The sequence below is a fragment of the Poecilia latipinna genome, unplaced genomic scaffold, assembly GCF_001443285.1.
Source record: "Poecilia latipinna isolate Pla-1442-1.1 unplaced genomic scaffold, P_latipinna-1.0 Scaffold1727, whole genome shotgun sequence".
NCBI lineage: Eukaryota > Metazoa > Chordata > Actinopteri > Cyprinodontiformes > Poeciliidae > Poecilia > Poecilia latipinna.
Genome location: NW_015114343.1, coordinates 143818 through 167276, shown reverse-complemented (window position 1 = coordinate 167276; position 23459 = coordinate 143818). Strand labels below are relative to the sequence as shown.

Sequence of the window (23459 nt, the reverse complement as noted above, 5' to 3'; positions counted from 1 at the left end):
TGAAGATGGTTTAGTAATTTGTGTAAAACTACCATGAAATTGTTTTCGTTTTGAGGGAAGTCTTTTTAAGCTAGCATAGCATCTCTGAATTGATAAAAATCACATGTTGACATTAAATAAAGTCTAACTGAAAGTGACAGTAAGTGGAATGAAACCGATCACGATGCATCTCGGTTCCACAGATGAGTGTTAGCCGTTTCACTTGCTGCTTTATTTTGATCAGGCCGATCCAAAGGTAGGATTTTCTTATTAAAAAACGTGGAAAAAGCCTAATCTTTATCGGCCAACAGTTATACATGACGTTTAAGGTGTTTCTAATCCGTAGTCGGACTACAGTTAACACCTGGACGATTACGTAAACTGCGTATTTGAACTTAACGATTAATTGCGAGTAGATGTGATCGGTTTTAGAAACTTAGTGATTTATTTTGAAGGCTTTATCCGGAAGTCAGAGATTAGGTTCCAACATGACAGCGCTGCTATCAGAGTAGTGTGTTCCTGGAAAGTGAGTGGATATTTATTTAATTAAGGGCTTTTTTTTCTTTCCCAGCCCTATCAGAATTCATATGAAAGGGAGACGCTTTTGATGGAGACGCAGGCTGGGATGAAATCCTAACTGAATGTTTGAAAACGTAGAGATTTTCCCCGTCCGGGTAAGTTGTGATCAGAAGCGCAGCAGAGCCCGTACCCTCCGTCCTGTCTTTGTTTCACCCAGCCGGGCCTTTCCCCTATGCGGACCGTTCAAAGTAAACGGAATGCCAAACTCCATTACAAGTATTTGGTAGTTTAATAAAATGTGTGATGTCGCTTGTTCTCGGATACCTGTGAAGAAACGTTTAATACACTTGGCATAAAAATAATGTATTCTTCTATTCGGAGTTAATTAAACATTATGAAGGGTGTTATTTGTGCTGAAAGATTTGATTTTATATTTGCGTTGGACGTTTTTTCCTCGTAAGAAGTTGGTGGTTGTCATAGAAGCTTGTCAGGAAGAAGCAATACTCAAGTACAAGTTAACATTTTATTGAAATATTTATATTATGGGGATAATAAACATAGCCGAAATGACGACAGAGGGTAGTGATTAAATATGCGGGTATATTGCAAGTATTAAAGTTTAAGATTACGTTTTTTTACAGTGTTTCGTAGAAGCTATTAAATATCCCATGGAAATTGACACGAGGGGAGATTACCGCAGCTACACCGGGCCAGGCTAACTCGCTAGCTCTTGCTAAGCTAACTAGCCATCCTGACCTGTCAGTGTCGGTGGGGAAAAGTTCGCTGTTTGCCTTTAGACCCGTTTTTCTCATAAAATAACTTCTTAAAATCATTGACATGATAACCTAATCTAAAATGAAGCTAGAAGGTAAACTGTCGGTTATTTTTTGTGTGTTCTTTACTACAGGAATTAAAGCCAAGTACACGTCAGTTACCTAGCTTATGACAGCGGTGTGACTTCAAGGGTCGCGGTTTAACCGTTTTCTTTGTCCTAAAATAGTTGTGAAGATAAATATGTAGTTGCACTCTAACGAAATGATGACTTAAAAGAGATAACTTTGTTTTTATTCGACATTTCCTGCGCAGGTCAGAGGTATTTCTCACAGTTGCGGTTAGAGATTTAAATGTACTCAAGAGTTTCATTGTCAACTCAGGGGTTTTTCACTTTTCGTCGTAATCTTTCCCCATAATGATAATAGTTTCCCCGTTTTTATAGGCATCTATAAAACGTCTATAAAATATCAGATATAGTTGAAGTAATATTTTAGTTTAACTATATCACCAGTTTAGTTTTTATTAATCATCTGAAAATCTGAAATATGACAGTGATTTGAGAAAGTTTTATTTGTTTTGGAAAATGGACTAGCTGTCATATGTGTTATATAATCCCTCTAGTGTGGTTAAAAATAAATAAATAAAATGAATGAAAAGTCCAACATCACTATGACATCCATGCCGATGCAATTGTACGTTTCATTTACGTAAATATAATAAACTTCTTTCCGTCTATTGCAGTTGTTATGGAGCAGCCACCTGGGACCTTGGCTGAGCTACAGCATCAAGGTGCCTCTTCCCCCACTCGCTCCAGTGTAATAGACTTGACCAGGAAAGATGATGAACACCTCCTGACATCACCATCTCTGGATGCCTTGCAGAGGCTCAAGGGCTCTGGCTGGGGCCCGAACTCTGGATCTGCCATCCCCGGGTTACAGTTGTCAGACACTGGCTCCTCAGATGTCACAGTTCGACCAGGGGATCAAATTCAGCCAGACAATGCCTTATCCCACACTACAGTCACCCTGTCCTACGTGAGCAGGTCTCATGTCTTCTCCACTCACAGCTCTCCTCCGTACAGTGTGTCGCCCATCAGCAAGTCTTCCTTCCACCCTCAACGCAACACTGACAATAGGTTTGAGGAGACCAGCTATGCACTGAACCAGCATTTCCTAGAACAGGACAAGGAGCCTGTTAATCTTGTCACACATGCAGAACCGTTCCCCTCGCTTTCTCAACCTCAAGTGGGACCACAGGATAATGCTAGAGAATACAACGCGAAAGAGCCTCCAAAGTTTAATGGAGAAGCCATTTCCAGTAATGGAATTGAGAAAAAGGTACTGGCAGAAGAGAAACACAGCATTCTTTCTGAAAGTAGAAATTGTGTAGAGAACGGTCGGTATGATGGTTGGTCAGAAATTCTCCAGGATGAGGTCAGAGGGACATCCGATGTGCTTTTCATTGGGGCTAAGAAACAGGACCAAGAGGTCTCCAAAAGCGGCAGTTCCACAGATGTGCGTTCAGTGAACAGGGAATACAAGAGCCCTTTGGAGGATCCCGTCTCCCCACCGTCTACCTCAGTAGACAATGTGGAGGATGTGTTCCTGCTTCCTCAGGCCTCCAGCTCACCCAGCGCAGATGACTTTTATTTAGAGGCTGCCGACGATGCTGGGTGTTCAGACAGAACCACTCGGGCAAGCTCTGCAGTCAACGATGGCCCGAGGTTAGAGTCACGTGATGAGAGTAAGTCCCATAGACGGAAGGGTGTTTTGGAGCCTTTGATTGACTTGACTGATGATTCCTGTCTGAATCCGGAGAACAAAGCCAGTTGTGCCATTCGTCACATTAATGGGAGTGCAAATGTACTGGAGAGGACGATAAAAGAAAGGAAACTGCCCATGCGTTCTGGTAGAGGGACTCGACTGGAAGCAATAGTCATGAATATAAATTCATGTCGCTATAAAGTGTCCAGCAGCATACTCGCCAATAAGAAACCCAGTGCCTCTCAGCCAGTAACACACACTTCTGCCTTGCCCAGATCCAAGAGGAAAGTGAAAGGCAAGGCAAAGACTGCATTCTCGCTGAGAACCGTCAAAAGAAAAGCTGTGAACTTGAAAAAAAATAAACCCAGTAGTGTCGACGCTCAAAGTTACAATGACTCTACCTCTGTTTCTGAATCTCTCAACAAGACTGAAACGTCAGGCACACCTGCTAAAAGATCTCGATTTGTGAGACCAAGCAGAAAACCAGCACGGCCATCTCGGAGTAGGCCTGTGAAGTCCAAGACGAAACCCCCTTCTCAGTCAAGTGCCCAGTTCCCCACACATAAGAACTTGAAAGAGAAGCCAGAGTTGGTCACTGTCCCCGAACCCTCAGTGGAAGTTACTGCATCAAAGGTAGTGTCCATTCATCCACCACCAAAATCCCCAAAGAACAGCCAGGTTGACCCTAAAAGCAAAACATCATCTCCCACCAAGAAGACAAAGACACCCCCGAAACGGAGGCGAAAGAAACCCAGGTGCAGCCAACCTTCCTCCATGTTCTCCCCAAAAGAGCCTGAGATCAAGCTCAAGTACATCACCTACAAGGAAGAAAAGAAGGATGTCAGGTTGGACAGTTTCTCTCCATTTGTTCGTGTCAAGCGACAGCAGTCATCCCCTCCTCTCTGCACAATAGTGAACTACCCCGAGGATGTGAAGACGGAACCCAAGCATCAACAGCAAGCTCACTCCAGCCGCTTTGTCTCAGCCGTTGTACCCACCACTTCCTGTCTGTACCTGGGACGACTGTCCACGCACGGCCAACACCAGCGCGCTCTCGTCTGCTGCTTGTGCGGCCGCTCGGCCAACTCCATCGACTTGGGGGATCTCCACGGACCCTATTACCCCGAAGGGTACCGGCCGAACACCAAAGCACCGGCCAACGTGTCGGGTCTTAAAGATGATGAGGAGGACTCCAGCTACTCCGACTCTTCCTCTAGTACTACGAGAGCCAGACGCTGGGCAGCTCCGCTAAAGCAGAAGGGCCTTCTGGGGAGCCGCAAGTGGTCCAGTGGTAGGATCAGCAGCCCCGCAGCCAAGCGGGCAAGATCGGACGGTGGTCTTGCGGATGCGGAGGACTGGTACAGCCCGCCTGTTCTCCCTGTGGAGCCATGCGAATATTGGCTCCATGAGGACTGTGGCATCTGGTCTGCGGGTGTGTTCCTTGTCAGGGGCAAAGTTTACGGGCTGGAGGAGGCCGTCAAGGTGGCCCAGGAGACGGTAAAGCTGCTCTTTTTAATGGAATGGCAATACAGTAGGCATAGTTGTGGTTGATACCTAAGATGTGTTGTAAGCCACAGGAAACATGAATAAATTCAGGTCTTTCGAGTTTAAAAAGCCCACTGGAGAAACATTGGTGCTAACAAAAAACATCAATTCAGTTGTCACTGCTTGTCTTTGCAACACTTAAATCAATGGGAAGTTTTTTTAGGCTTGCTGAGGGTTGGAAACAGGGCTCCTTTGAGTTTGACCTGTACACGGTATAGACAATAGGCTAGTAGAGGAGAAATTAGGGATTAATGAGTTGAAACGCATCAAAGTTTGCTTCAGCTCTTCACTGATGTAAAAAAACAGTTCAGCCAGATTCTAATTTTTTCATCGACCAGCTTCCTGAAGAAAACTTTGATGTTCAAAGCGATGAATTATGGTCCTAAGAAATGGCTTCATCACCAGCAATCCCTCCTCCCTTCAGTCTGTGAATGCTTTCTTTGGCCGACTGGAACATTGTTTTCCTGCTGTTCTAGTTTGGCTCTCTTGATGTTATTCCCACTCTTTTCAGCTGATCTCTTTCAGTTTGCACACAAACTTTTACTCCTGTTTCTGCCTGTTTTCTCCTCCGTTGTTTTTGTTTGTTCACTTCATGTTTTCAAGCCAAGGTTACTTTGTTTTCTGTCCTGATTCATTCATGCCTTCCCTCATGTCCACCTGGAGGTTTCTCTGTTACAACCAGGACATTTTGCTCTGTGTTTCAGACCCAGCTATCTGGGAACAACCGAACTCTTTTTTGATTTGACTTCTTGAAATAGTTTTCAGAGCCTATTTCAAGAAGCTAACCTCATTGGTTAATAATGAGGTTGTTTGTTAGCCAACCTCATTATGATCGCCACACTCTTTTTTTCCTAATGCAGGGTTCTTCCTCCACTATGAGTGATTTAGTTTTATTTCTTCTACTGGATATGAAAACAATTACCACTAGTAACACTAATCTCTTTATTTTAGAATGTTCAACTATTATATTTCATATATCTGCAGTTTCTTTTTTTTCTTTTGTTGCCCCAACAAAGCAACCAAACCTCTAAGAAGTATTTCCAGATGCTTTGAGGTTGTCATCACTTAGGCTGCGCTCACACAGCAGATCTTGATGCTTAATCCAGATTTTTTTTTTTTTTTTTACTGAAACCAGATTTTTAAACCCGGCATCTTTGTGAACGGTTTTCGCTGTGAGAAAAAAAAGTCAGATATTGGTCGCATTTGCCTGCTGTGTGAACGTAGCGTAATGTTTTTAGTTTTGCGCAGCTTGTTGGCTTTTATCACTAAATACATGATGAACTTTCTGCAAGAGTAATCATCAAAGTCATGATGCTGGTGAGTCTATAGTAGATTTAGTCAGATTTGTAGTGTCAGGGCGTCGTAAACCTCATGAAAGTGACGAATCAGAGGCTTTAGAAATCAGAACGAGAAAGGTTTTGCCCTACTTTCTCGACCTCCAGCCTATCTAACTCACCTGCTCGTCTTTGGACCTGTGTCTTTCCAGATGTGTTCGGCATGCCACAATCCAGGAGCAACTCTGGGTTGTTTCTTCAAAGGCTGTCCTAACAAATACCACTACAGGTGTGCTCTGGAGTCAGGTGAGGGCTCGTCGTTTGCATTTTTCGTTGCAGATATACTGCCTACTGCCTACCGAAAATATTCTCACCTTTACTTGCATGAAAACCACAAACCTCACTCGCATCTTGTATGATAGACTTGCACAAAACAGTGCTCACACAGCAGAAGAGGAAATTAAGTTTTCTTTTTTTTTCTTTTTTTTTTTTACAAATTTTGAGTCAAAATGTTTCAGCATTTACAGCCTCATGTAAAGCTTTTCAGATTTTCGTTCTTTTCCTATTTCTATATTTAACCCTGCATCATATTCCTTTAATTTCAGTTATTTTGTGTTGGTCTATCACAGAAAATACATGCGTGCAGTGAAATACATTGAGGTTTGTCGTCGTAACATCAGATAACATAAGGCCTGTTATGATAACATTTTGCTGGACAATAAATTGTCCCAGAAATTATTGCGATAAATTATAAAATTGTCATTTTGAGACCATTTTCAACTAATATAATAATTATAATAGCATAACATGCAAGTTTGCCCTCTTAAAGACTACTAAAGTTTAATTTTGTACAGAACACTTAACACTGGAGTTAGTGGAAGACATTTTAAATATCCAAAATAAAACACAACAACCAAAAGCAGTAGATAAAAAGGAAACAAATACACACAACTGAAACCATGAATACAAATTGGAAATTGAGTTCATTTTAATTTATCATGCTACTAATTGCTTATTGCAACAGACTTAGTTACTACTAATCCATTTTGCAAAGTACTGTGTGTGTTTCGCTTTCCGAGTTGCTACCCAGTTGGATATGGACACACATGTACCAGAAACTGTAGCTGAGAGCGTGAAGCAGTGTGTGTGGAAGTAGCAGCTTTGTGAGGAGCTGTTGGCTGCAATAACTTCCGCCGAAGCCCGAAGTGGCACGTGTGGGTGGTTGAACCGTTCAGATGAATCAGCAGGACGTCTCTATAAAAACCTTCTCCTCTTGTTCCCGCAGACTGTGTGCTCGTCGAAGACAATTTCTCCATGAAGTGTAAGAAGCACAAGGTGAGCATCCAAGAAACCGCAAGTAACAAGCATGATGGGAAAAAAAACTAAAATAAAACAAGAAGTGAAGCTCAACGTATAACGTTGACGTTTTTTTCACCAGAACAAAACGTTGAAAGCACCTCCGGGGAGCCGATGGGACGACAGGTGACAGATTACATGGAACCTCATGAGGTAGGTGAGAGTTGTAGCCTGAAACATCATCGTTATTTCCCAAAACCAAAGCAAATTATATAGTCGGATATAATGTCACAAGGCATCCACTGATAATCAAACATGCAAGAATGTCTTAAGAAGAGGACGTATGTCTTCAAAAAAAGATTAAAAATGAAAAAAATTGCGGATGAAAGGTTTTGTTGGCCGAATAAAACAAGGTGTGATCTCCAAATTGGGATTGCCTACATGAACACAAAAGGGACATTTTAAGGGTCTTGAAAGAGTATTTTTATTTGGAAACTTCTTGGTTTGTTTCTGCTAAGTAGGATGAACATTTTAGGAAATGATCTCACCTCTAGCTGACCGCCTCAGTTTTATCCGCATGCTTCATTTTTTCCCCCTTTGCGTTATTTTTCCACAACAGCAGCAGACACCGAGCCCAGTACGGTTACAGCAGAGTTTAGGGAGAGCTCCTTTTCTGGACGCATCATCATAAAACTGATTTGATCTGTTTTAGTATGAACACATTTTCCATGTTTTGATTCATATTCTACACACATTTGTTCCTGCATGTCCACCCTAACCTCAACACTCCCCTCATTGACTGAAAGTGACTAACTAATATGATTAATTTGTTATTTTGAGGTCTTTTCACTTGGATTTTTTCTTTCTACAAAAGTTTGGTGTTTGGCAGAAAACCTGCTGCAAATACTGCCTCCTTGTGGTTTTGTTTTGCCATTTTTTTCAGGGTTTTTTGTAAGAAGATTCCTACCTTCGACACTAAAATAAAATAGATCATATTTGTAGATAGCCAGTTGCTTTATGAACCCACATGCACCTCAAACTATTTGCATACTTTATTAATGAAACTAAAAGGGAGCAGCTCTAAGGTAGACGGTGTTGAGATCTGATGTTTCAGAAGTATCTGCATCAGCTGCCATGATTTACAAAAACTTCCATCTGTTTGTGGCAAATAGAGGTGAAATACAAGGAACACAATTCCGATCAAACCACATTCACACATTGGTAAGAAATGGTAATAATAAAATAAATTAAAGCCATGCATGTTTTTTCTTCAAATTTACAATTATGCACTTGTTTTTGTTGGTCTATGGCATAAAAGTCCCAATCGCATACAGTTTAATTTGTGACCAAATCTAGGTAAAAGGTCAAATATGTCAAAAGTGTTTTTTAAGCCATTCACTGTTAAAGATAGTCTTTCAGGGTTTCCTACAGTGTATTATAAGCCTGGCGGGCCACCAGGCTTTACTTGTGCCCCCACCAGGTTTAGCATTGCTTATTTTTTTTAAGTCTCTTTAAAATGTTTGCATTTTTTTAAGACTTTCTAGTTGGTGTTCAGGTATTCATCTTCCAGTCTTTTAATAACACATGATCATCAAGAGATATTTTCACAGTTCCTGTCAACTTTAAACATTTTTGAACTTAAAAACACGACGGCTGCTGGATGAATGATTGCCCTAAAACCCAACCACCGGGCTGAGCAAGTTTTCTTGCAGAGCCCGATGCAAAGACATTTTTAGTCTTTTAAAAAATGTGTTTTCTAAAGTAATCCACCCCACATTAGTTGGCTGCTTATCACCACTGTCTGTGTGTGTGTATGTGTTTGGCTGATAGCAGCAGTAACACTGTTCTCCCCACCAGTCGGCCCCTCGGAGGCTCAGTTTTAAAAAAAAATGCAGAAAGGCATCTTCACCATCACTCCTTTATTTTTACAGAATCTTGCAGGAATCCGCCAGTAACCATGACAACAGCGGACCAGGGTCACCCACCCCCACCCCTCATCGACTGACAGCTAGCACCCACAAACCTTACTGACTCCCTCTGCTCTTCAGAGTGACTGTTATACCCCTGAAACAACCTGTGGACTGCAGGAAATTACAGAGTAACATGCTGAGTTTGTTGTTTTGTCTGGTTATTTATATGGGATTGTTCTGTTTCTTTTTTTTTTTTTTTGCTTTTTTGTTGCTCAGATTGATATGAATAATAATCAAAGATATTTAATTTTTTTAAAAAGATTTTCTAAGTATTTGATTATATTTGGTTTATTTATTCCTGAACTCTTACGGGCTTCTTCAGCTGTTTGTCAAAGAGGCTTAATTGTAATATGTGTGTGTGGCGGTGAGAGTGTGTGTATGTGTGTGTGCTTTTATTTTACTTTCCATTTGGAAAGTATCAGTTTAGCATTTTTAATATTCTTCAACAAGTCAAGGAGATTCTGATGAGTTTTATTCCAATATGGGACATAAATAAATGCGACTGAGTTAAGCTGCTGCACTCACGCAACAAACTATCTGAGTAGGCATGGGCATTACAACCACAATATCACCGTTTCCTGGTACTTACACTAAATACAAATAGAATACAATGGTCTAATGTAATGCAGAAAAGCAACAATTGTTCCCGCTGGTTGCAAAATATCACATATTGATTAGTATCTTAATTTAAATGCATAAAATTGAGCAAACTTAAAAAATAGCCACTTACATGTTTGCTAGCTTCTTATGCTTTAAGCTAACATGCTGCTTTTAAAGGGACACTTCATATTTGCTGTAACAATTTCCTTTCTTGCATTACAGTATGTTTACATAAAGAAATCCTCAGAGCAATGGAAGGCTAACAGCTAATAAGACGACTCCATGTTGTATGACGCTACGTTAGCGGGCGCTAAACGCCTGCAGAGCTCTGCTAATGCAGTTTGAGCGTAGCTGTGTGTTAGAAACAGTTGGGAAAATGGTGATAAAGTTAATGGTGACTCCTGTGAGGTTGTAGGTTTTAAAATATCAACTAGTATGATAAAGTGTCCAATTCTCAAACTGCTAACACTAGTTTGTTAAGCTTCCACTGCTTTGAGGATTTCTCAAACTTTCTAGAAACTTGTAGCATTATGACATCTGCTGTGTATATTCAATCATTATTGCTAATATTCTGACAAAATCTCTGTTTGCTACAAGTGCTCTTGTAGCAACAGATGGGGGAGGGGCAGGGGCTTTTGATGGTAGATAAGCGTCTGCCCATGCCTACAGCAAGACATTGGACCATCAGTAATAGTATTACGGGCTTTGCTTTAAATGATGCAGCACCGGTTGTAACTTCAGATGATTTTATTAACACAGTCCATCATTATGTGTGTGTATGTGTGTGTGTTTGAATGTATGCTAACAGGAAGCACTCCAGTTCGGGCCCCGCAGCACTGTTCAGCTCTTTTCTCGTGGCTCTTTGATTGCTCTTTTCTCATCATCAAACTGCTGCTGATGATTTAGTTTGTTCGTTTTTATTTTTTTTGTGCAACTCCAAAGCACTTTGGCCTCCCTCACGTTAAGTTGGGATCGTTAGGGGGAAAAAAAAAAAAGAACGTGCCCATGTGGATTTCGCCGGCGCTGCCTTTTAAATTAGTCAGACTTCCTGCGAGTCTCATAATAGTGGAGTGAGAATCCAGTGTGTGTCGTCCTTTTTGTTTCAGCTTCACTCCAACTCCACAGTCAGTCACTGACGGTCTTTTACGAAAGGTTTCTCATAAAAGGCCGTCACTAAAATGTGTCCTAAAACACAGTATCTGCACCTGAACCCTTCTTAAAAAAGCCTTATCTGTTCTACGGAGAGGGTCAAAAGTTTATCTGGGGTGCAGTGACAAATTAGTTCCCGAGTAAAGGCACCTGGCTTGCACTTTTTCCGTTTGTTTTTTCTGATGACTTTATTTTTAGGAAGTCTGTGTGATCAGTGCTGGCACCACCGGGGGCAGCATGGAGTCACCTGATTGTAACTGTCAGATTCTCCTTTCGGCTTTCGGTCACCAGCAGCATGAAGCATCTCAGAGGAATCAAAGTCTCACCTTTAAAAAAAAAAGAAAAACTTCCTGCCTGATCCTTTTGTGCCATCTCTGTCTTTTTAGTATTTTTCCCAGTTTGTGTTTTTATTGCAGTAAAGCAGTGAGCTTCCCGCAGGTTTGTCTGGAAGCTTCGGTGATTTGTACCAAATATACATTTCTGAATATGTTGTTTAAAAAACAAAACGTTTGCATTTTTAAAAAAAATAAATAAATATATATATATATGTTGCTCTCAGGGCTGAATCTCAGATATTGTAAAGTTTTTGTGTGTTTTTTTTCTACCTATTTTTATTTTATTTTTTCTAATGCTGTTACCGCAGTAACACATGGAGCAGGAGGAGGTTTTCTGCCTTTCCTGTCCCGGTACACACTAAACGTTACATTCCACTTCCTTTTCTTTTCCTCCGTCTGCCTCAATGCTGTGGTGATTTTGAGTTTAACATCAAAAGAAGACTGCCAACTTGTTGTTTTAATGTTGCCATGATCTGATTTTATTTTTTTTGTACCATCTCGTTCACCTCTCGGGAGTATCAGAGGTCTCGTAATTGTCAGAATAAATATTTTGTTCAATCTTCTGGATTTTCTGTGTGATGTGTAGTAATATCATAAAAAAAAACAATATCTGAAAATGGCACTCCTGATGCTGCTGCCACCACCATGTTTTACTCTTCTGGGTGATTTCCAATTTTGTTTTTCCTGCACTACTTTGCTGCTTCAGGACAAGTCGTTCTAATTTAGGGAATCAAGAGGTTTACTTCATTCACATTAATCCAGATTGGTTCGGATGACGTTTTATTTTTCTCCTTAATGAATAAAATTCTCATTTTAAAACCTCTTTTTTGTTTACTCAGGTTAATTTTGTTAGGTAATCTGAAGTGTAATTGTTTGACATGCTGATAGACGTTTCAACCATTTAGTACTCTGGGATTTCACAGATTTCAGTTGTGAACTTGTATCTAAAATAAGTCATTTGGTTAAAAATATAAAATTGAGAGAGCAGTGTTGAAATCCAGTCTACTCCTAAAGCAAACCCCTTAAAATTCAGCACCAAATGTCATGGAATGAAAAAAGAGAAAAGACCAATTTCACTCCAACACATATTCTCATTTTATTGACTAAATCTCAGCTTACAGGAAGACAATTGTTTGCAAAGACAAAAGTGGATAGGAGTTCTAGTGTTGTGATTATCTACTCATTAAAACTCTGCTAAAATAATGATGATGAGAAATGTCACCAAACAGACAATGGGATTTCATTACACACATATATCACATTATGGATGAAAGGACGAAGCAGCAATCACTGACTCAGACACTAGGAAACAAAAAGGGCCAAGTGGCTTCCACGAACTTGGAAATCTACTTTTGCTCACCGCAATAAGTTAATAAAAATATATATTGCCATTTTCACCTCAAACACAAAAGTTTTTTTGAAGCAAAGAAAAACGAGTGAGGGTTAAAGTAAATAAGTACCCAATTACTTAGTCTGGTTCTGCTCATATATTGGCAGGTGATGCCTGTAATTCCCTACATTTCTTATCAAACCAACAAGATTACAGAGCTGTTCATTCGCAAATGAAACATCAACAAACAGAAAAGTTTGAGATCAGTGATTCATTTGAACATTTGAACGAAAACAATATCCAGTTTGCGCATCCAGTTAACAAAAACATACGGAGTAAAACTTCCTGCTACATTTAACATACAGAGTATTGCTGGTTGGACTTGGATGATTAATGGATACTAAAACAGAATAATTACTACTAATGTCTTCTTCAGTTTAACACGTTCATGAATATACAAACTAAATAATAATTGAGAATACTCAATTGCCACATTAGTTAATGGGCAAAGCCTTAATTTAGAATCCAAATTTAGAATTTTAAATTTTAGAATCAACTTTATAAAGGGGGTAAACTTCCATGAAGTTGCTTTAATAATTTTAAAAATAAGTAAAATACTAGCAACTATTTTCTAGCAGAACTTTTGAAATAACTTCCTGTTTCCCTCTGTTTATTGTTGCATTCTTTAACTTAACACTGAACCACTACAGTTATCTGTACTTAACATTTTTGTAAACTGTGCTGACACAAACGGAAAATCATGACAGCCACAAAGCTAACATCTCAGCAGAACCCAACATCGGAAGAAAGGGAGACGCCCATTCTAAACTATGAGGTTGTCACGTTAATATCATATTTAACATGATATCAACATGTTAAATATATTGATATTTAACATGTTAACATTAACATGTTAAATATTATAGACCTTAAGGTCTATAAGGTCTATAATTTTGATTCTTTCTCTCGTGGTCCAAATGCAGGCACGAAATTTATCCTTGCTAGGACATTTCAAACTTCGCAATAACCTCCAGGTCAGAATTTCTGGAATATTCTCACGGGGTACAGAAATATCTGCTGCTGCCAAAACAACTTCACAATTTACTATTGGAACAACTTGGAGTCGAAATTTAAGTTAAAAAAAAAAAATCTAGCATAGCTAAAGCTATTAAGTGCTTATTGAACGGAACAGCCGACGTTTTTTGTCATTCGACTCTAAATACCAATACTCCTGTTAGCTCAGGGTATGAGCCAGTGTTAGCGTACAGCTCGTCGCTTTCTAACGGTTGTTTTAAAACTGCATTACCTTAAAGCAAGCGATAGGTGGCGCGCCTTCCTTTTCCACACCATGACCTCCTGCGTTTTACTTGAGCAGCCGCTTTATCTAGTTACTTGTCATGGACCCATGCCTACGTTAAACAAAAGTTTCAAATGCCTCTTATTGAAAAACCTACCATGAGACACAGATACAATAATTACAACACCCATGTATCTGAATAGGAATAGCCATTTTGAGTTACTTCCCTGACTTTTCAAACTTTGCAAAATAAACCTCAACAACTCAAAGACACCATTAACAGTATCTACCGGGTGCTTTAATTGCTCGATGAGCTCATGTACAGGTTTTACGCGGTCATGTGAATTTAGTGTGTAGCTCACTGCCAGCTGGAGAAAACAGCGGGGCTACAGTGTCTGCATCAGGACGGTCCTTTGTTCTGAATCAGAAGGCTGCTGATGAGGTCAGAGATGTCACAAGATGTTGTACTTAGCATACATACCCACTGATGATGAAAATGCACAATGTACTGGCTTTAGCTGGGTCTAGTTGTTCCTCAGTCGGGGGAGTATCCATGCTGAAGCTACTGACACTCACAAGATAAAGAAACATATCGTCGGCAGCGGCTACACTACATCTACGGGTTACTACAGTTTGGGGTTCGAGAAACACTGAGCAGGTTTTCACAAGAGAGCTTTTGTAGCACATACATGTTCATGCAGGTTAATGTGTGGAAAGCGATAGCCATTCCTACACATGATTTTAAGCCTTGGAAAATAGAATTTTTCTTGAATTATTTTTTCATAGTCAAAAAAAGGAATGGTTTGCTTTTTCTTTTCTGTTTTTTTTTTGCCATCATTCTAAATCGGATAAAAAATACAAAAAGTGAAAAGCTTCACTACCTCATCAAAGGCCATTTAGAAGAAAGCTCTTCAGATAAAACAGTAGTTTCTAATTACAGCCTCTCGCTCCAGTGCCCTCATGCTTATTTTTTTTTTTTTAGCTGTTCTTTAAAGAGGTGAAATGATCTCACAATAACACAAATATTTCACACAGAGTAAAAACTAATTACTGGTTTCTTTTTTTTTTTTTTTTAGTACCAGAATTTCTCAAGAGATCATAACACTGGTATTCAGTCTTGAATACAATGCAAGAAGATGTGCTACTGCAAAAATAATCACATATTTCTTCAAAACCTTTTTCTTTAACAAGTGTATTTTTTTTTTACTGTAAGTGTGAGCTAATCATGCAGTTATAAAGTTGGTGTTATTTTCTTTTCTGTTTTTTTTTCTTCCAAATTGAGCTAAGGTTGTTTCTTTTTAATCTACAGACAGTATTTAGATAGCAGTGTCAGAGGAAACATGTTCGGTAAAAAAATAAAACACAATGAAAACAAAAAGCATCGCTGACAGATTTTCCTGTGAAGCTTCAAAGATAAAAGAACTTCAGGAGTAAATATAAAAATAGACAGAGACATCATAGTCATTTTCTCTCACCTAAAGTTAGGTGAATAATGTTAAATTTTTCTGGTACAAGCATTAACACCGATATCCTCATCAGTTGGGGTGTAACAGCATTTTGTGGTACGAAATCTCATGATACTGAAATGTGTTGACATTTCTGTCATACACACACTTTCCTGTCTAGCTAATATGTGGGGCAGGATCGCCTGGTGAAACAGAGTTGAGTCCCTGATATGAAAATAAGTGCTTCAAGCTACATCTGGAAATTTTTTGCTAGGTTTTTATCCAAAGTAAGACAGAAAATAGTGTTCCGTTAACTGAGTCGACCACAAGGATTGCAAATTGGGCTGGATGATAACAGTCTGATAAATTAGCATTTGGAAGTTGACACCATGACTTAAATCATTTGTTGGTCTGTTATTTTGATAAGCTATAGGGAAATAAACCGCATATGAGGGGAAAACAAGACAAATTTATACTTTAAACCAACAGAAGCTAACAATGCTGAAGCTAGCATCTGACTGAAAACTTCCTATAGGCATCAAACTAAATATGTTTTTAGTATTATTTTAAGGAAGCACATTTGATCATTTCTAGCTATAAATTGAAAAAGACTGGACGAAATCTAAAATGTTAGTTTAGATTTAACTTGTGAAATTTGGCTACTGTGAATTAAGGGAAGCATAAACCCTAACAAATCCGAAATTAATAACTCTCACCTTAAATGTACATTTTTCAAAAACACAGTTTGTAGTTTGTGATTTTTGATTTGAACCCTTCGCACTATTTGTGAATCAAATCGCTGTGGTGAACTCAGTGTCACGTATCACGGTGTCTCATGAGCTGAACAAATCGTTACACCCCGACTTATTAGCCAAATGCAAGTGTTGCACAGGGAAGAAGAGTCGGAAGTCACTTAACAGTATTCACTAAAGTGGAAAAAAAGGAAAGCTACATTATAAAAAAAACAACAAAAAGAAATAAAATAGAAAAAAACAATTTTAGTCTTGTACGATTAGATAAATAAATTGTATCTCAAAGCAAAATACACTTTTTTAAGATTCATACACACAAACCACAAACACACTTTCACATTTTTGTTACACATCGTCTCACTCCGTCAACCAGGGTGTTTCTTCAAGTTCTGTTTTAGTCCTCATCATAGAAACAAGTCCTTCATCGTTTCATCACAGCTTGTGAAGTCTTCCCTTGAATTATTTTTGCTGCAAGTATTGCTCTATAAAATACATTTTGGTTTTCTTTTCTGATGGTTTTAGTCACAGAGCTTCTCACTTTTTCTTTATATTCTCATGAAATGCATCTCAAAATGTCCCTGGATTGTAAACAAAGCCTCTCTTGATGACATCCAATCAAAGATCTTTCATTATGTGCCTTCAATCAAGATCTCCTAAGTCTTCAACGTGTCGACTTTCTTCCCAAGATGTAGAAAACAGGATACACGTTAGTACTTTTAGTCTGGTCTTGTTTCAATGCATGCACAACTATTGCAGTTCAAGAGGTATGGAAGTGTGGGTTGAGTCAGTCGCAGAGTTTGCCATGCTCACACGCAGATCTCAATGGGTGTAGCCACTAGCAAGCGGCCGCCAGGGGAACTGTTTTCCCGTGGCATTCGGTCGTAGCTGTTGGTGGACGACACCGAGCTGTTAGTGGAGACAGACACGAAATGATGTCCTCCACCCGGGTCCATCATTGCTCCCTTGGCTCCGCCACCACCGCTGCCCCTTTCCACCACCATGGGAGACATTGGAGAGAGGGGCGAGAGCGGTGAACGAGGCGACAAAGTCTGCTGCTTCATCCTCTCCACCAGGAGCTCCTCATCTTCTTCCCCTGATGAAGAAGTAGAGATGGTGCCTTCCATATCTCCTCGCACATTCCCTCCTCCTCCTATGTTGCTCCCGCCAACCATCTCCGCGCTACCGCTGCCCCCTGCATTGCCGTTGTTGTCATGCTCTGCATCCAGCATCCAGGAGTGGCTGAAATACCCGAACACCTCCTTAACGGAGCAGCGGTGGTCCTGCTCCACCGAGAGCAGGCGGCGGAACATTCGCAGCGCCTGCTCGGTGAAACGCCTCCACTGCGATGGCACCGTGTTCGTCCTCCTCCTCTGCCAGTGGATGAACTCTTGATAGAACGTATCGGTGGGAAGCGCTTTCTCCCAAGGGAAGTTGCCAGTCAGCATGCAGAAGAGCAGCACACCAAAGGCCCAGACATCGGTGCTGTAGTCCACACAGAAACCCTCCTGGCGGGAGGCATCGCAAAGCTCTGGGGCTGTGTAGGGAATGGTGCCACTCACCTGGGGAGAAAACCCAACAGGTCAGAACCATGTCAGGGAAAAGACCCCATAGCAACTGAGAAAACTCAACGGTGACTTACTCTTTTCACAGGCGAGCCAGCCCGACGGGTCATGCCAAAGTCTGAAAGTTTGACTTTGCGACACTCTCTGTCGAAAATGAGAATGTTTTCAGGCTTGATGTCCCTGTGGACGAGCTTCTTACAATGCAAATAATCCAAAGCGATGGCCACTTGATGCACGCAACGCTTCGCCACCGACTCAGGTAGACCAACCTGAAAGACCAGATGGAAGAAGAACATGTGCTGTACAGTTAGGACTTTCCAACTTACAGCCATTAAGAAGGGCAGACAAAAGAGTTAGGATCCCTTCAAGTTCTAAGTCAAATGTAACATCAGACAATGCCATGAGGAAGATAAATATTAAGAGTAGAGACATCAACGCTCTTGGGTTGACAAAATACCTGTAAGGCTTTACCGCTTTTTAGAAACAAGGTAATCTTCCTATTTATGCATGGGAAGATATTTAGAGCACAGACTGCAGTGAAGGTTTGCATTTTTATCCAGTTGGTTCTGACAATTGCTTCAAAACCAACAAATAATGGAGAATGACATAGTCATTGTTGAAGAAAAAACTAATGCTGATGGTACCACTTGCAATATGAAAGTACTGAGTCAGTCCATTCGTCATGTAGTGTCTTTTTTGATGAGTCAAAATGATAGCAGTCTATGTGGAAACAAAGACTATAACACCACAAGATCCTCGACTGTGTGAGCTGAGGATGACTGAACCTGGATTGTTTTTGAAGGGAAACTGCTTTGCTGTTATACTATTTTACTGGTTTTCCATGGTTAAATTATCGTTTTGGTGAATGTCGTGAATTAAGAAACAATCAGAATGGCAGCTATAAATCGGCACCTGTGGGGGAATGATGTCGAAGAGGTCTCCTGCCAAAGCGTACTCCTGGGCAAAGACGTAGTACTCGTCCGTCTCAAAGGCAATGCCGTACATGTTGATGATGAAGGGGCAGGGTGAGAGATATAGTGAGATGCTGTACTCCCGAAGGAATGATTTCAGCTTTGTCGTCTTCTTCTTCAGAAATTTCAGCGCCATTTTTGTACCTTTGGAGAAAAGAAAGATTGTGAATTCCTTGTCAAAGAAAGTGACATAAAATGTGTGTATACACCAGGTCCCTCACCTCTGATCTTGTGGATCACAAGGTCCACCTTGCCGTAGGTGCCCTTCCCCAGCTCCCTGATCACCTCATAGTACTTGTTAACCTCCAGCCTCTCCAGGTTCTGAGCAGCGATCAGCTGCAGCTCGTCCAGGATGTCCACGTTAGCTCGAGAAACCAGCGGAGAGGAGCTCATGGTGGCGGCTGTTTCCAACGATGGACTAGGGTGAAGAAGTGTTGGTCAGTGAGGAGAGGCGAAGCAGCTAGCAGCTGGGGTCACTGTACAAAAACCAGACAGGGACGTGAATATTTAGTTTTATGTATTGATGGGAAGCATAGATTTTTTCAGAATTTCAAAAACTAAAGAATTTCTTAGAGAAAAGAAAAGTTTTGTACAAAATCTGCTCATTCTTGCATTTAATTTTACAAATCAGAAAGAAAAGTTAATATATGAATAAAAACAGTTCGATGTTATAAAAAGACAGGTCTGAAAACATAAGACAATATATTAATGTATATATTAAACAAGGTATACAATTCTGTACCATCAACATCTGTTTCAGCAAATAAGTCACATTTCCAGTTTATGATTCAATTTCTACTAATTTTCTAAAAAATAGAAAGAAGAGTTAAATATTTTTTATGTATATAATTAAGGTAAAATTTTAATTACAGAGTTATGAATTCAACTTAATATGAAAAAAATTGGACTATGTTTAATGAGAGAACAGGTGATTTGCCAAATTGTATTTAGTACTGAATCAGTTTCTAACACCATAATAGTAAGCATGAACCATAAGCCAACAGAGCCTAAACTCCTTTATCCAAAAAGAACCAACTAAACCCAAACGCAGTTTAGACATCTTTAGTGCTACAATTCTCTCCAAGCCTGTTAACTTGCAACACATCTGTGCTGTGAAAACAATCAACAGTAACATATTGGAGGCTCACCACCATCAACAACCTGTTCAGTTCCTTTTTGCACCTTTATTTTCACTGAAGATAGCTGAGAAATCTGTGAAACGTCCTGTTGGCAAGTGGTCATGGCTGAAATGATCATGTCTTTTCAGTTCCGTCCTTCTGTTCAGTGGATCAGCTGCAGCATCGCAGTGAATTTTCCTCATGTTCCAGGCTTCATCCTTTTAACTGTACCATAGTTTCTGACCGAACGCTACTGATTTTTTAGAGGAATCAAGTTGATTTGTTGGTCCAACACATTATGGATTTATGCCAAAAATACAGAACCACAATTAAAGTAGCTGGCGCTCCACAGTCATTGCTCAGAAAATCTGTGAAGAAACACATTTGGACACGGCTACCGTGAAATAGAAATGGGCTTGGTTTGTATAAACGCAACAAATTTTGAGGACAGTGTGTGAAATCATTTGCTTCTGTGGAGTTAAGGAAGATTGGGTTTATTTTGATGCTTTGTATAGTAAAGAACTGCTGAATCTAAAGACAGGATTTCATCAGAACATCCCAAATGTGGCTATTAAATACTTATGTTTTGCAGAAATGCTGATAAAATCACCAGATATTACAGATTTGCTTTATTTGCTCTATTTATGAGAGAAATTTCAACAATAATTCCACAAATTTAAACATCTCACACCAGGAAACTTATCAATCTTCTTTTCTGCAATGTTCTGTGATATTCTTTATTCTAAAACTTTAAGACGGAAATATGATTAAGTTCTTTAAAAATGACAAAAAATTCCTGAAGTAGCTATTTATCAGAATTTTTAAGTTGTATTTTTTTACATCTTTGGCTCTAAACAAGTCTTATTTTGGTGGACTAAAGGCAAATATTGCTCTTAGAACTGTAAAGGTTGCAGACCCCTGGTCTATCACATAAAGTCTAATAAAATGCCCTTAAGGTTGTGGATGCAACATCAGAAAATAACTATTCTGCAAGGTACTGTGTCCTAAGAAGCGAAGTCTGCTGTTCTGTTATATGAAACGTGGTTTTCAGGGTGAGTGCTGCAGGACGGATATTTAAACCCCCCAGTCTGTCAGTCAGATCTGCAGTGTGGTCGTCACTGAAAATGCTAATTATCTGCAGTGAAGGCCTTAGTAATTCGAAAAGCTACTCACCATGGGTGGCTGCTGGGAGCTGAGTCACACATACACACAAAACAGCAAGCCAACAACAGTCAGCTCCAGCAGATCCATTTCCTACTGCAGTGTGATTATTCTTACCGATTGCTTTCTTTCTTTTCTCTCTCTCTCTCCTTTCTGAGGAGGCTGATCTGCCAAGTCCTGACCTACAGCCTATATAGATTCAGGCGCGTGTGGAGGAGACGCAGGAACACACATGCAGTCGAACACAGAACCATTACATAAGCTGCTCAGAGGAGTTGGATAGCTCTGATATTTACAGCATTTCATTATCTTCAACACACTCCTTTGCCAATCTCCTCAGAAATCCATTTTACATCACACTTTCTCATGCTTTCCAGTTTTTTGATGTCCAAAAAAGAAAAAAGAGCTTGCAAGCTTTCGTAACTCATGTCATGTGAAGCCGGCTCTCGTCATTCCCACCACAGGCCTTGATGTTTCTCGGTGGGGGTGTGATCTCCTTGAGCGATATGGACAGAGAGAGAGGTTGATGGCAGCAGGTGAGGAGGGATGAGTCAGTTTGGGTGATGCATGGCAGCACAGAGGGCCTGTACTCTCTCTTTGTCCCTGACACATGTGATAAACACACACACACACACACACATTTAAAAGAGAGGCCAGGGAGTTGTGGGCACACTAGGCTATTTGTTTCTGTCATGGATCAGAACTGCTTACTTTATCTATATAGTATGTGTGTGTCCTGCTTGTGTATGTGTCCATGTACTGAAACTGCGGATAGGATTATTATCTTGAGTAGCTCCCCTTAAATCCCATAAATGTTATCAACATGTACATGGAGTATAAAGAGAAGTACACAAAATTAAAACAATGAAGTCACATTAACTTAGGGGAGGAAAATCTCCCTCTGTAATGACCTTGTTAAACATGAAAATTCTGCTGTGGGACTTGCTTGATTTGGAAATATCAGGAGCCTTTTGAAAAACTCAGTTAAATAAGCTACATTCTCCAGAAAATGCTTGCTCTTTTAGTAATGTAACTGTCCTAATAAAACACAGAAGATGCTCAAAATGTTAACTCTTTAATTTCTTCCTTTGCATTAAAATAGTTAAACCAGCTTCAAGGTTTACCCCAGAAAACTTGCTTAGCCCGGTGGTTGGCCCATTGTGTTTTTGAGTTGAAATTTGTTTTCAGTTGACAGGAAATTGGAAAATATCACTTGGTAATTATGCGTTATTAAAAGATTGAAAGATTAATATCTTGAACACCAACTATATAAAGTCTTAAAAAATGCAAGCACTTAAAGAAAAAAAATTAATAAATAAGCAATACTTAGCCTGGTGGGGGCACAAGTAATAATACACTGGGGAAAATTATGCTAGCTAGAATTCACTCACTTTCTCACTCACTAAAAATGTCACATCACAGTGAGTTTTTTTCAGTACTTTTGGATTTTCCTTCAGCTTGGCTGTTGGGCAGAAGCAGTGAAGATGGTAAATTCCTGTGCCTAACTAGGATTTCAAAGTTGTTAGAAAATGTATCTACACATTGCTTGGCAAAGAAAGCAGAAAAAACTCAATTGCCTCGTAAAAATTTAGACACAAAGGGAAGCCACAAATGCCACCACCATCTGCTGCTGCAGGAGCACAGAAAGAGTTTTCCACATCTCCTCTGTGAATGTTTCCCAAGGTACAAAAATCTACTCTGTGTAGGGGTCTCAAGTACAAACTTTAACTAGTATAAGTCATTTCTATCCCCAAGGAGATGAGACAGCAATGATGGATCTTATCTTTGCCTCATTCTTTCGTACTTAAAATGAATTCAAATAAAAAATTTAATTGCCATCTGGAAAGTACTGCCTAATGATTTATTGGTTCATTAACATTTCATAAAATATCTTTTTTATTTTTTACTTTTTTGGGAACAAGTTTTATTGTTCACTTTTATGGAACTATAAAGTGAGCCATTTTAAAAAGACATCATTAAATCAAATCATACATTTTTGCTTCCCCTGTGAAATAAGGTTCTCTGGTTTCTGGTATTGGATTCAATAGATATTCAAATGTGTGTTTGGGTGTGTTTGTGTATATTTTCATCTGACTCACAATGGATTTAATCATCAGTGTGTGTGAGACTGCATTCCCGCATCTATGTACACATTTGTGTCTGTTTTCTGTGCAAGTGGGGTCAGAGGGCCTTAAAGTCCACAATGTTGCAGAGCCCAACAGGTTTATGGGGACGATAATGTTAGATCTTAAGAAAATAAATTTTAAATATGCTAGTTTTAAAACTTAACCACATGCACAATATTAGATAAAATTAATAGTGTTTTAAATAAGAAATTATATCCAGGGTTCAATCAGCATATTCTCTTATGTAGGATATTTCTATTGAAACATTATACACTAAGTTGAATTAAAATAATTTAGCTTGTAGTTCTGTATAATTTAAAACACAGCTAACCTCAAAGTGGACTGAGCAGGCATTCACGGGGGGTCGTGGCTGTTTGTGTGAATTTAACCTTTTGACCATCTTGATAAGATTTAAACAGCTGGTGTAAAACTGAATGCATCATAGAATCTCGCCTAGTTGTTAACATGTCTTGATTGAAATAGCCTAAATATA

At 39.6% G+C, this 23459-nt stretch overlaps 2 protein-coding genes across 6 annotated transcripts in view; one reads left to right on the top strand and one right to left on the bottom strand.

Annotated features, from left to right (window-relative positions):
• Window positions 1-149: 149 nt before the first annotated feature.
• On the top strand, window positions 150-9188 carry LOC106964845 (retinoic acid-induced protein 1). 5 transcript variants are annotated; one of them, XM_015060588.1, is made up of 7 exons: window positions 150-235; window positions 551-653; window positions 2014-4532; window positions 6067-6160; window positions 7140-7189; window positions 7293-7367; window positions 9082-9188. In XM_015060588.1, the coding sequence occupies exons 3-6, from the start codon at window positions 2019-2021 to the stop codon at window positions 7338-7340; spliced, it is 2706 nt and encodes a 901-aa protein (XP_014916074.1). In that variant the 5' UTR covers window positions 150-235; window positions 551-653; window positions 2014-2018; the 3' UTR covers window positions 7341-7367; window positions 9082-9188. The 5 variants fall into 5 exon arrangements, with proteins under 5 accessions (XP_014916074.1, XP_014916075.1, XP_014916073.1 ...); XM_015060589.1 differs by lacking the exons at window positions 150-235; window positions 551-653 and adding an exon at window positions 310-505; XM_015060587.1 differs by lacking the exon at window positions 150-235 and having other exon boundaries at window positions 311-653.
• A 5445-nt stretch (window positions 9189-14633) lies between these two features.
• LOC106964846 (serine/threonine-protein kinase SBK1-like) overlaps window positions 14634-23459 on the bottom strand; it is a 19007-nt gene continuing 10181 nt past the window's right edge. The window contains exons 2-5 of the mRNA XM_015060590.1: window positions 18783-19037; window positions 18503-18705; window positions 17668-17859; window positions 14634-17587 (exon numbers count right to left, since the gene is read on the bottom strand). Coding sequence (XP_014916076.1) covers window positions 16835-17587; window positions 17668-17859; window positions 18503-18705; window positions 18783-18954 — 1320 coding nt within the window. The 5' untranslated portion in view covers window positions 18955-19037 and the 3' untranslated portion in view covers window positions 14634-16834. The remainder of the gene's footprint in view (window positions 17588-17667; window positions 17860-18502; window positions 18706-18782; window positions 19038-23459) is intronic.